The following is a 14,386-nucleotide window of genomic DNA, read 5'->3' as shown; positions in this document are numbered from 1 at the left end:
TTTCGCCAAACGGTAACTTTATTTGCTGTAACGGTAACAAAGGCAAGGCGAAAAAGTTTTAATGTGAATAATGGTCAAGATAACTTTAAATTTTTAGAGTTTATCATGACACATTTACTCCGCAAGATGTATCATAATAAACTGGGGGACTTGATCATATACATAGCATTGTATATGTATATTTTATTTGCTAAAGGCTAAAAAAATAAGTTACGCGAACTATAATCAAAACGCTTGGAATATTAGCTGAAAATAAAGATAGCGGATCAGTTTCCACGCTAATAAAAGACTGCGGGTCACTTCGCTAAGTTTTCGCGGATAGCTAAACAATCCGTAAACCGCGAATATTTCGAATACTATAAATAGGGAGCTCGGCCTCTCATTTATAGGTTGTTGATTATCTGTCATTTGTCCGGATCTTTGTAATTTTCTCTTGTGATTTTTCCTAAGGAACTTTTACATCGTGTCAAGGTGAATCATGCTAATTAACAATCAAGACCGGGTCGGGGTGGTTGATCACTTGACTGTTAAAGTGAAAGACGATCATCAGGGCCCAAAATAATCATCAAACATCCCATCTTCCATCTTAATCTCCTTGCACTCAATCCTTAATTAAGTAACTCATTAATTATGAATCGATCATTAACGTTTACGCACCCCACCTTGAAAATAAGAAAAAAAATAGTTTGGTCTCAACTTACTAGTATGACGAATAAATGGCCGGGTCCTTTGTGTTTTTTGGGGGATTTCAATTCGGTTCGCTCACCGGATGAAAGATTACGTGAAAATATAGATAAAAATAGTATTGACTCGTTTAATACTTTTACTATCCAAGCTAATCTTATTGATCAATGTTTATCTAATGATGAGTTCACAAGGGAAGGGCCTTCGGGCAAATTCTCACGTATCGATAGAGTTTTTATTAATAGTAAGTGGGCTCTTTTGTGGCCCGAAGCAATTCTCCAAACCGATCACTCGGGCCCGTCCGATCACAAACCGTTAATATGGGCTAAAAAGTTAGCAAATTGGGGTCCAAGACCGTTTCGCTTCAAAAGAAAGGTTTTATGCAGTTTTGTGAGAATCTGTGGAAGGAATATGATGTAAACGGATGGGCTGCCTTCAAGGTTGCCAAAAAATTGAGACTCCTAAAAGCAGACCTAAAGATTTGGAGTTCTTCACACCATGACACTGACGAGCATAACCTAAGATTGATTGATGAAGAGATTAAAATGTTAAAGAATCATTACAAACTCGTGATCTTTCTGCTCTTGAAATCACTCTGTTGTCGAACCTCAAAGGGTGCAAAAAACAAATTTCTGTTAGAATTGAATCTAAAAGAAGGCTGCTTTCTAAGTTTCATTGGTTAAAAGTGGGGGATAAAAATTCTCGTTTCTTCCACATTGTTTCTCGTATTCCGTCAGCAATCATCAATTCATCATATGTTGCAGGTTTGCTAATTGATAACAATTGGGTTGATGTTCCTGATTTTGTAAAAGAGCATGCTATCGACTATTTTGAAAAGTTATTTACTGCTCCCCCGTCCATAGCAGTTCATATGGATATCAATTGGGCCACGTTAAAGTTAGCCCGAGTTCCAGTGTGTTTATCCAGTATCATTGAAAATTAATTTTCTGTCAGTGAAGTCTTAAATGTTATAGAAAGCTTTAATGGAAACAAAACTCCCAGCCCGAATGGATTATCGTTACAATTTTTCAAGAAAGAATGGCATTTTCTAGAAGATAATATTATGGATTTCTTCAATCAATTCCATGAGCGTCCCTCCTTCCCAAAACGTTTCAACTCTTCTTTTATAATTTTGATCCCCAAAAATAATTGTGCTAGAACTATCAATCAAATGCGTCCGATTAGTTTGATAAATGCCCCTTACAAAATTTTAGCCAAAACCATTACTAATTGCCTAAAACTTGTAATCCGGTCCATAATTAGCGAACACCAAAACGGCTTCGTACCATCAAGGCTATTATTAGATGGGGGTTATGGTTGTCAATGAAGTTGTTAACATGGCAAAATTAAAAAAGAAACCTCTCATCTTAATTAAAAGTGACTTTTCAAAAGCCTACGATTGTGTTTCTCATGATTTTTTGCTTGCGGTGTTATACAAAATGGGATTCGGGTCTAAGTTCATCTCATGGGTTGCCACTTGTATTTCGAATATTCACTTCTTGGCTCTTTTAAATGGTTCACCTTCAAGAGAAGGGGTAATGCCACGGAGGTTACATCAAGGCGATCCGCTATCCTCGTTTTTGTTTATTATTATAGCCGAAATTTTGAGTAAACTACTCTTGAGAGACTTAGACAATGGTTTTCTGGAAGGGTGCAATTTTGGCAACAATTTAATCATCAATTACTCTCAATTTGCGGAAGACACAATTATTTTCGCACAACCGAATACCCGAGAACTTAATCGTATCAAATACATAATGGGTATGTTCTTTCAATTGTCCGGACTTCAAATGAATGCTACCAAAACTATTTTATATGGTATTCATGTTTCAAAGGATGATATTCTTTCTTTTTCGGCAATTTTTTATTGTAAAGTGGGGTTTTTTCCTATGGAATACTTAGGTATCCCGATAGGTTTTAACTCCACTAGAATTTCAATGTGGGATCCGATCGTTAAAAAGTTCAAAAAGAAATTAGCCAGATGGAAAGGTAGATGTCTCTCTTTTGGTGGTCGATTGGTTATGGTCAACGCGGTCTTATCTTGCTTACCTCTCCATTACAAGGCAATTTACAAAGCTCCGGTTACAATTATCAAACAATTAGAGAGATATCGAAGAAACTTTCTTTGGGGAGGCGATTGTCTAAAGAATAAAACGTGTCTAGTTAAATGGGACACGGTTTGTTTACCAAAAGATATGGGTGGTTTAGGTGTTACACCTCTCTGTATTAAAAATTTAGCAATGTTAAGTAAATGGTGGGCTAGATTCAACTCTAACAAGTCGTCTTTATGGAAGTCCATTGTCGCTTCCTCCTTTGGTCCTTCCTTTCGAGGTAAATTAATGAATAATGTTTCTTCTTTACACTCTTCACAAATTTCACCTATTTGGAGAGATTTGATAAACTTGCAACACGATAACCACCTTCATGGTATTATCGGTTCAAACATTTGGAAATGGAAATTAGGTAACGGAGCGAAAATTTTATTTTGGCATGATTTGTGGATAAATGATTGTCCCTTAAAAGATACTTTTCCTACTCTTTATGATTCTTACTTCTAGCTACTGTTAATACATTTCACTCTTATGATCAAACTCATCACATCAGTATGTGGAATTTGCATTTATCCAACCCTCTTTCATTTTTCAATACCACTAAATTAAAGGAAATCTTGCTTTTGTTGAATAATGTTTCCTTCAATGTATTGATTGATGACCAAGTCAGTTGGTCTGTTTCAAATGATGGGATTTTTTTCGGTGTTCGACGCGGTACGTATCTTGGTTCAATCTTATTTCGTCACATCCCCAACGTGGCCAAAAGTAATTTGGGGTAATAACGTCCCGTCTAAAGTTATGTTATTCCATTGGCTTGCAATTCGCAATTGCATTCCCGTTAAAGACGTTCTTTCTAAAAGGCACATATTTCCATCGACTCAATTGAATTTATGTGTTTGGTGTTTGGATGAAATCAAGACCGTCAATCATCTTTTGTTACATTGTAAATGGTCCTTCAAATTTTGGGCGGATCTTTTTAGATGGTGGAATTTACTTTCGGTTCTTCTGGGTTCGACAGAAGCATTTTCGTTCGATTGGTTTTATGGCATGGGCATTAAAGCTTCTAAGTTTTGGAAATTGATCGGACCTGCTACCATTTGGGCAATTGGTTGGCACGAAACGACTTCCTTTTCAATGGTAAATTCACATGTCACTCGGTGTTGGTCCGCAATATCAAGTTAAAAACCTTCTTATGGGCTACAAATCTCAATCTTTGCAATAGTTTTCATTCTTATGTATGGGAACACAATCCTTATCTCTTGTGTTTTTAGCTTTGTTTCCTTTCAATATGTAATTTCTTTTTAGACCGAGCTTGTCTCCGTCGTTGTAATTTGTATTTGCATCTTCATTATTTTGATGAAGATCTTCCAATTAATACAATTCAACTTTTTCGCCGTAAAAAAAACAACAAAAAAAATGTTACAACCGGTCAAAAAATATTTGATAAGAGCATTCCCAATGGTTAGTTAATTCAATGTCAATTCATTGTTAATCCATTGCCAATCCATTGGCACCATTAGGAATGCTTAGCCGATCCATTGCAAATCCATTTATGTCTTCCATTTAGTGAATCTCAAGCATTTTGAATCACATATGAAATTGTTGTAAACACTTGTACAATTTGATTTTAGATTTGTACTATAATTTAATTAATTAATTTTTAGTGGTTGAGGAAGGGTGTGATGGTTAGAAGTGATATGTGATGAACTGGTGATAAGAAAAATATGAGAAAGAAACGTTAATATGGCACTGATGTGGCAGTGTGTTAATATGAAGAAGAGTATCATGAATGAATGGGAATGCTCTAATAATAAATAAAAATAATAAGGAGTAATAAATTGTACATCGCCGTCATCGTCTTTTTTCTATCCTCTATATTACTAATCCGGTATGATAAATCCTACGTGTCAAGCACACATTCATCCTCACATTTATCTTTTTTCTCATTAATCCTGAATTATTAGCACTAATTATCAAATACCACCACGTGTCCACTACCCAATCCCAACCTAATTACAATTAACACATAATACCATCGTTTCATTAAGGCAGATGAAAAAAATCAATGAATCAAACACCGATCAATAATTCGTCATTCACCAATCCTTGCATTCACCGATCAACCTAATCGACGCACACTTCGTCAATTAGGGTTCCGATTCGGTTTCATCCCAATTCAGCAATCAATTCAGATTATTCATTCAAATCGATTTAGTTATGTAATTTTCAAAAATCTTATTTTTGTTAGTAACAATATAATTAAACTGTCGATTGAGTATTTTGATCTCTGATTTTTTTTTAATAAAAATTGGTATTGAAAAGTGTTATTTACATAAGAGTTCGCTTACTGTAAGTCTGTGATGATCTTATTTTCTGTTTTAATAACATTTATAATATCATCTATGAGATGTGTTTTTATAGTAATTTTGATTTGCTTTATAATAGTTGTGTTATATTATCTGTTTTGATTTTGATATAATATAACTTTGAATTGTTAGTTATATGTGTTCTTTGTTAATAACTGTGTTAAGTTTGATACTTTGTAAATATTCGTTAACTTATACTTTATATGTAGGTGGTGACTTCGACATACAAGGTATTATCTATTCTTTATGCGTTGAATTCGACATTTTTTTGATATCACTGCATGCCATTTTGTTCACAAGAAGTGTATAGTTTTTATCTTACAGGAAAAATTGAGGTGTATTAGCTTCTGATGAATGGTTTCGAGATGAAGAGACCCTCACTATATATGTCCAAGGCGATTTATATGCGATTTAAAATAACTGCAATTATCTGGCTTCGTATGTCATCCAGGTAGGCTCATGACAGTCACTCGATTACTTTTTCTTTTAATTGTCTAGATGTCCATTTGAAATTGACTTCATGTTTTTGATCGATTTAACTAAAAGTTTGAAGATTAGGATTTGTACTACGCAAAGTGGGTAACATTCTTATGTTAGATTTTATTCTGATTGGTGAAAATTAGGAGAATGGACAATGAAATTTGGTTATTTGTGTTTGGTTTATGTATATGTGTGAATTTTGTATGTGGCTCACAGATGCAAGATATTTTTCATATTGTATGTGCTCTTTTATGTTTCCTTTATGGAACTTAACTATATATTACCGGGAATTATGAGTCTTTTGTAGGTTAGATTGATACATCGGTTACTATGTTGAATTTTTATAAGAAGTTGCACCTGTTTTACTAAGTCTTTGCTATGGTCATATTTCAAGTAATTCGTGAATAAGTACCAAGTTATTTTAGTGATACAAATATAAGTAAAAAAAATATCTCTCTAACTTATTGGACTATAAATGTATGCAGGGTACATTTTAGTGACAAAGAAGCTGGGAGTACCGGGTGTGTTGTGGGTGAGCTGAATGAAGCCATGAGTAACTTCCATAAAATGAATTATTAACGCTTTAAGAAAGTTAAAAATTATGCAGCTGCTGGTGTGTTTTTCTGGAGGAATAGCAAGATAACAGCAAGTGTACTTGATAGTAAATATGATTTGGTTCATTTGGCCTTTTCTGCTATACAGACTGTTAATTCAGTAAGATGACATTCAGTAATTTATGTATTTGTTAGACTGATAACCCTTTAAAAACTGCAATTTGGTCTAAGAAGTGTTTGATTGCAGGTGTTTAGTTCCATGAATCGGAATCAAAAGAAACAACGGAGGCACGTTTTGTCAAGGTCTTTATCCCTACTTTATTGAGTTTCATTCAAGTTTCAATGTTTTGCCCCATTATTTGTGAAATGTCCCGTTCTAATTGATTAAAAACGTTCCATATTAATTGATTTCGTTGCGAGGTTTTGACCTCTATATGAGACGTTTTTCAAAGACTGCATTCATTTTTAAAACAAACCATAACCTTTATTTCATAAATAAAGGTTTAAAAAGCTTTACGTAGATTATCAAGTAATGATAATCTAAAATATCCTGTTTACACACGACCATTACATAATGGTTTACAATACAAATATGTTACATCGAAATCAGTTTCTTGAATGCAGTTTTTACACACTATCATACAAACATGGACTCCAAATCTTGTCCTTATTTTAGTATGCAACAGCGGAAGCTCTTAGTATTCACCTGAGAATAAACATGCTTTAAACGTCAACAAAAATGTTGGTGAGTTATAGGTTTAACCTATATATATCAAATCGTAACAATAGACCACAAGATTTCATATTTCAATACACATCCCATACATAGAGATAAAAATCATTCATATGGTGAACACCTGGTAACCGACATTAACAAGATGCATATATATAAGAATATCCCCATCATTCCGGGACACCCTTCGGATATGATATAAATTTTGAAGTACTAAAGCATCCGGTACTTTGGATGGGGTTTGTTAGGCCCAATAGATCTATCTTTAGGATTCGTGTCAATTAGGGTGTCTGTTCCCTAATTCTTAGATTACCAAACTTAATAAAAAGGGGCATATTCGATTTCGACAATTCAACCATAGAATGTAGTTTCACGTACTTGTGTCTATTTTGTAAATCATTTATAAAACCAGCATGTATTCTCATCCCAAAAATATTAGATTTTAAAAGTGGGACTATAACTCACTTTCACAGATTTTTACTTCTTCGGGAAGTAAGACTTGGCCACTGGTTGATTCACGAACCTATAACAATATATACATATATATCAAAGTATGTTTAAAATATATTTACAACACTTTTAATATATTTTGATGTTTTAAGTTTATTAAGTCAGCTGTCCTCGTTAGTAACCTACAACTAGTTGTCCACAATTAGATGTACAGAAATAAATCGATAAATATTATCTTGAATCAATCCACGACCCAGTGTATACGTATCTTAGTATTGATCACAACTCAAACTATATATATTTTGGAATCAACCTCAACCCTGTATAGCTAACTCCAACATTCACATATAGAGTGTATATGGTTGTTCCGAAATATATATAGATGTGTCGACATGATAGGTCGAAACATTGTATACGTGTCTATGGTATCTCAAGATTACATAATATACAATACAAGTTGATTAAGTTATGGTTGGAATAGATTTGTTACCAATTTTCACGTAGCTAAAATGAGAAAAATTATCCAATCTTGTTTTACCCATAACTTCTTCATTTTAAATCCGTTTTGAGTGAATCAAATTGCTATGGTTTAATATTGAACTCTATTTTATGAATCTAAACGGAAAATTTTAGGTTTATAGTCGGAAAAATAAGTTACAAGTCGTTTTTGTAAAGGTAGTCATTTCAGTCGAAAGAACGACGTCTAGATGACCATTTTAGAAAACATACTTCCACTTTGAGTTTAACCATATTTTTTGGATATAGTTTCATGTTCATAATAAAAATAATTTTCTCAGAATAACAACTTTTAAATCAAAGTTTATCATAGTTTTTAATTAACTAACCCAAAATAGCCCGCGGTGTTACTACGACGGCGTAAATCCGGTTTTACTGTGTTTTTCGTGTTTCCAGGTTTTAAATCATTAAGTTAGCATATCATATAGATATAGAACATGTGTGTAGTTAATTTTAAAAGTCAAGTTAGAAGGATTAACTTTTGTTTGCGAACAAGTTTAGAATTAACTAAACTATGTTCTAGTGATTACGAGTTTAAACCTTCGAATAAGATAGTTTTATATATATGAATCGAATGATGTTATGAACATCATTACTACCTCAAGTTTAGTAGGTAAACCTACTGGAAGTGACAAGAAATGTTCTAGCTTCAAAGGATCTTGGATGGCTTGAAAGTTCTTGAAGTAGGATCATGACACAAAAATAAGTTCAAGTAAGATTTTTACTCGAATAAAGATAGTTTATAGTTATAGAAATTGAATCAAAGTTTGAATATAAATATTACCTTGAATAAGAAAGATAACCTACTGTATATAACAAAGGTTTCTTGATCTTAGATGATTACTTGGAATGGATTAGAAAGCTTGGAAGTAAATTAGTAAACTTGAAGGGATTTTTGAAGTGTTCTTGAAGTGTTCTTCCTATGATGATTATAGCTTGATTCTTGAAGTGATTTTTGATGAAGATGATGATTAACTACTGGAAAAATACGTTCATAATAGAGTGTGTGTGTGTGTTGAGAGAGAATTAGAAAGAGAATTGGAAGTGAAATGGAGTGAATGATGAGTGGTAATTGGTGAGTGGTGAGTGGGGTTAAAAGGAGTTCTAGTTAGTTGACTAGCTCATGGTAGAAGTTAAAATTGATTAGTCATACATGACATAATCAAGAGTGGAATCTCATGCTAGTTCCTATTGGTATATACTCATAGTAAGTACGTTTTGAAGCTGTGTATAATACGGGTAAGAATACGACTAGAATTCTTGATGAAAGAAAAGAATGGAAAAGTAACTGTAACCATTTTCGTTAAGTATGAGTGTTTTTATATATGTCTTGAAGTCTTCCAAAAGTATTTTAATACATCTAAATACACTACATGTATATACATTTTAACTGAGTCGTTAAGTCATCGTTAGTCGTTACATGTAAGTGTTGTTTTGAAACCTTTAAGTTAACGATCTCAATTAATGTTGTTAACCCATTGTTTATTATATCTAATGAGATGTTAAATTATTATATTATCATGATATTATGATATATTAATATATCTTAATATGATATATATACATTTAAATGTCGTTACAACGATAATCGTTACATATATGTCTCGTTTCGAAATCCTTAAGTTAGTAGTCTTGTTTATATGTATATAACTCATTGTTAATATACTTATGGAGATACTTACTTATCATAATCTCATTTTAACCATATGTATATCCATATATATATCGTCATGTCGTTTTTACAAGTTTTAACGTTCGTGAATCGCCGGTCAACTTGGGTGGTCAATTGTCTATATGAAACATATTTCAATTAATCAAGTCTTAACAAGTTTGATTGCTTAACATGTTGGAAACATTTAATCATGTAAATATCAATCTCAATTAATATATATAAACATGGAAAAGTTCGGGTCACTACAGTACCTACCCGTTAAATAAATTTCGTCCCGAAATTTTAAGCTGTTGAAGGTGTTGACGAATCTTCTGGAAATAGATGCGGGTATTTTTTCTTCATCTGATCTTCACACTCCCAGGTGAACTCGGGTCCTCTACGAGCATTCCATCGAACCTTAACAATTGGTATCTTGTTTTGCTTAAGTCTTTTAACCTCACGATCCATTATTTCGACGGGTTCTTCGATGAATTGGAGTTTTTCGTTGATTTGGATTTCATCTAACGGAATAGTGAGATCTTCTTTAGCAAAACATTTCTTCAAATTCGAGACGTGGAAAGTGTTATGTACAGCCGCGAGTTGTTGAGGTAACTCAAGTCGGTAAGCTACTGGTCCGACACGATCAATAATCTTGAATGGTCCAATATACCTTAGATTTAATTTCCCTCGTTTACCAAATCGAACAACGCCTTTCCAAGGTGCAACTTTAAGCATGACCATCTCTCCAATTTCAAATTCTATATCTTTTCTTTTAATGTCAGCGTAGCTCTTTTGTCGACTTTGGGCGGTTTTCAACCGTTGTTGAATTTGGATGATCTTCTCGGTAGTTTCTTGTATAATCTCCAGACCCGTAATCTTTCTATCCCCCACTTCACTCCAACAAATCGGAGACCTGCACTTTCTACCATAAAGTGCTTAAAACGGCGCCATCTCAATGCTTGAATGGTAGCTGTTGTTGTAGGAAAATTCTGCTAATGGTAGATGTCGATCCCAACTGTTTTCCGAAATCAATAACACATGCTCGTAGCATGTCTTCAAGCGTTTGTATCGTCCTTTCGCTCTGCCCATTAGTTTGTGGATGATAGGCAGTACTCATGTCTAGACGAGTTCATAATGCTTGCTGTAATGTCTGCCAGAATCTTGAAATAAATCGGCCATCCCTATCAGAGATAATAGAGATTGGTATTCCATGTCTGGAGACGACTTCCTTCAAATACAGTCGTGCTAACTTCTCCATCTTGTCATCTTCTCTTATTGGCAGGAAATGTACTGATTTGGTGAGACGATCAACTATTACCCAAATAGTATCAAAACTACTTGCAGTCCTTGGCAATTTAGTGATGAAATCCATGGTAATGTTTTCCCATTTCCATTCCGGGATTTCGGGTTGTTGAAGTAGACCTGATGGTTTCTGATGCTCAGCTTTGACCTTAGAACACGTCAAACATTCTCCTACGTATTTAGCAACATTGGCTTTCATACCCGGCCACCAAAAATATTTCCTGAGATCCTTGTACATCTTTCCCGTTCCAGGATGTATTGAGTATCTGGTTTTATGAGCTTCTCTAAGTACCATTTCTCTCATATCTCCAAATTTTGGTACCCAAATCCTTTCAGCCCTATACCGGGTTCCGTCTTCCCGAATATTAAGATGTTTCTCTGATCCTTTGGGTATTTCATCCTTTAAATTTCCCTCTTTTAAAACTCCTTGTTGCGCCTCCTTTATTTGAGTAGTAAGGTTATTATGAATCATTATATTCATAGATTTTACTCGAATGGGTTCTCTGTCCTTCCTGCTCAAGGCATCGGCTACCACATTTGCCTTCCCCGGGTGGTAACGAATCTCAAAGTCGTAATCATTCAATAATTCAATCCACCTACGCTGCCTCATATTCAGTTATTTCTGATTAAATATGTGTTGAAGACTTTTGTGGTCGGTATATATAATACTTTTGACCCCATATAAGTAGTGCCTCCAAGTCTTTAATGCAAAAACAACCGCGCCTAATTCCAAATCATGCGTCGTATAATTTTGTTCGTGAATCTTCAATTGTCTAGACGCATAAGCAATCACCTTCGTTCGTTGCATTAATACACAACCGAGACCTTGCTTTGATGCATCACAATAAATCACAAAATCATCATTCCCTTCAGGCAATGACAATATAGGTGCCGTAGTTAGCTTTTTCTTCAATAACTGAAACGCTTTCTCTTGTTCATCATTCCATTCAAATTTCTTCCCTTTATGCGTTAATGCAGTCAAGGGTTTTGCTATTCTGGAAAAGTCTTGGATGAACCTTCTGTAGTAACCAGCTAGTCCTAAAAACTGGCGTATGTGTTTCGGAGTTTTCGGGGTTTCCCAATTTTCAACAGTTTCTATCTTTGCCGGATCCACCTTAATACCTTCTTTGTTCACTATGTGACCGAGGAATTGAACTTCTTCCAACCAAAATGCACACTTTGAAAACTTAGCGTACAATTCTTCCTTCCTCAATACTTCTAACACCTTTCTCAAATGTTCACCGTGTTCTTGGTCATTCTTTGAGTAAATAAGTATGTCATCAATGAAAACAATGACAAACTTGTCAAGGTATGGTCCACACACTCGGTTCATAAGGTACATGAACACAGCTGGTGCATTAGTTAAACCAAACGGCATGACCATAAACTCGTAATGACCGTAACGTGTTCTGAAAGCAGTCTTTGGAATATCATCTTCTTTCACCCGCATTTGATGATACCCGGAACGTAAGTCAATCTTTGAATAAACAGACGAGCCTTGTAGCTGATCAAATAAGTCGTCGATTCTCGGTAGTGGGTAGCGGTTCTTGATGGTAAGTTTGTTCAACTCTCGGTAGTTGATACACAACCTGAATGTACCATCTTTCTTCTTGACAAACAAAACAGGAGCTCCCCACGGTGATGTGCTTGGTCGAATGAAACCACGCTCTAAAAGTTCTTGTAATTGGCTTTGCAGTTCTTTCATCTCGCTGGGTGCGAGTCTGTAAGGAGCACGAGCTATTGGTGCAGCTCCTGGTACAAGATCTATTTGAAATTCAACGGATCGCTGTGGGGGTAATCCCGGTAATTCTTTCGGAAATACATCGGGAAATTCTTTTGCAATGGGAACATCATTGATGCTCTTTTCTTCAGTTTGTACTTTCTCGACGTGTGCTAGAACAGCATAGCAACTTTTTCTTATTAGTTTTTGTGCCTTCAAATTACTAATAATATGTAGCTTCGTGTTGCCCTTTTCTCCGTACACCATTAAGGGTTTTCCTTTTTCTCGTATAATGCGAATTGCATTTTTGTAACAAACGATCTCTGCTTTCACTTCTTTCAACCAGTCCATACCGATTATCACATCAAAACTCCCTAACTCTACTGGTATCAAATCAATCTTAAATGTTTCGCTAACCAGTTTAATTTCTCGATTCCGACATATATTATCTGCTGGAATTAATTTACCGTTTTCTAATTCGAGTAAAAATTTACTATCCAAAGGCGTCAATGGACAACTTAATTTAGCACAAAAATCTCTACTCATATAGCTTCTATCCGCACCCGAATCAAATAAAACGTAAGCAGATTTATTGTCAATAAGAAACGTACCCGTAACAAGCTCCGGGTCTTCCTGTGCCTCTGCCGCATTAATATTGAAAACTCTTCCGCGGCCTTGTCCATTCGTGTTCTCCTGGTTCGGGCAATTTCTAATAATGTGGCCCGGTTTTCCACATTTATAACAAACTACATTGGCATAACTTGCTCCGACACTACTTGCTCCGCCATTACTCGTTCCGACACCATTTGTTCCTTTCGTTCTATTAACACCTGGTCCGTAGACCTCACACTTCACCGCGCTATGACCATTTCTTTTACACTTGTTGCAAAATTTGGTGCAGAACCCCGAGTGATACTTTTCACACCTTTGGCATAGCTGCTTCTGATTGTTGTTGTTGTTGCGGTTATTATTGTTGTTGGGATGATTGTTGTAGTTGCTGTTGTTGTTGTTGTTGTTGTTGTTGTTGTTGTTGGGCCGTTTGTTGTAGTTGCGATTGATGTTGCGATTGTTGGGATAATTGTTGCGATTATTGTTGTAATTGCTGTTGTTGTTGTATTGGTGATTCTTATCACCGTTTTCCTCCCACTTTCTTTTGACTTGCTTCACATTGGCCTCTTCAGCAGTCTGTTCTTTAATTCTTTCTTCAATCTGGTTCACTAGTTTGTGAGCCATTCTACATGCCTGTTGTATGGAGGCGGGCTCGTGTGAACTTATATCTTCTTGGATTCTTTCCGGTAATCCTTTCACAAACGCGTCGATCTTCTCTTCCTCATCTTCGAATGCTCCCGGACACAATAGGCACAATTCTGTGAATCGTCTTTCGTACGTGGTAATATCAAATCCTTGGGTTCGTAACCCTCTAAGTTCTGTCTTGAGCTTATTGACCTCGGTTCTGGGACGGTACTTCTTGTTCATCAAGTGCTTGAATGCTGACCACGGTAGTGCGTACGCATCATCTTGTCCCACTTGCTCTAGATAGGTATTCCACCATGTTAACGCAGAACCTGTGAAGGTATGCGTAGCGTACTTCACTTTGTCCTCTTCAGTACACTTACTTATGGCAAACACCGATTCGACCTTCTCGGTCCACCGTTTCAATCCGATCGGTCCTTCGGTTCCATCAAATTCCAAAGGTTTGCAGGCAGTGAATTCTTTGTAGGTGCATCCTACATGATTTCCTGTACTGCCAGATCCAAGGTTATTGTTGGTATGTAGCGCAGCCTGTACTGTGGCTATGTTTGAAGCTAGAAAAGTACGGAATTCCTCTTCATTCATATTCACGGTGTGTCGAGTGGTCGGTGCCATTTCCTTCAAAATA

The 14,386-nt window shown here is 35.5% G+C and overlaps 1 protein-coding gene across 1 annotated transcript; it reads left to right on the top strand.

Annotated features, from left to right (window-relative positions):
• Positions 1-705: 705 nt before the first annotated feature.
• LOC139901888 (uncharacterized) lies at positions 706-1,627 on the top strand. Its single transcript, XM_071884557.1, has 2 exons — positions 706-1,069; positions 1,239-1,627. The coding sequence occupies exons 1-2, from the start codon at positions 706-708 to the stop codon at positions 1,625-1,627; spliced, it is 753 nt and encodes a 250-aa protein (XP_071740658.1).
• The last annotated feature ends 12,759 nt before the right edge of the window (positions 1,628-14,386 follow it).

Source organism: Rutidosis leptorrhynchoides, chromosome 3, assembly GCF_046630445.1.
Source record: "Rutidosis leptorrhynchoides isolate AG116_Rl617_1_P2 chromosome 3, CSIRO_AGI_Rlap_v1, whole genome shotgun sequence".
Taxonomy (NCBI): domain Eukaryota; kingdom Viridiplantae; phylum Streptophyta; class Magnoliopsida; order Asterales; family Asteraceae; genus Rutidosis; species Rutidosis leptorrhynchoides.
This window is presented reverse-complemented; position numbering and strand designations above follow the sequence as displayed.

What these genes read in the sequence shown, in the direction of transcription:
- LOC139901888 (XM_071884557.1), top strand. Translation starts at nt 706, where the DNA reads ATGACGAATAAATGGCCGGGTCCTTTGTGTTTTTTGGGGGATTTCAAT. An exon ending in CAAAAGAAAGGTTTTATGCA is followed by an intron (nt 1,070 to 1,238) that starts GTTTTGTGAGAA and finishes AAAATGTTAAAG; the next exon opens with AATCATTACAAACTCGTGAT.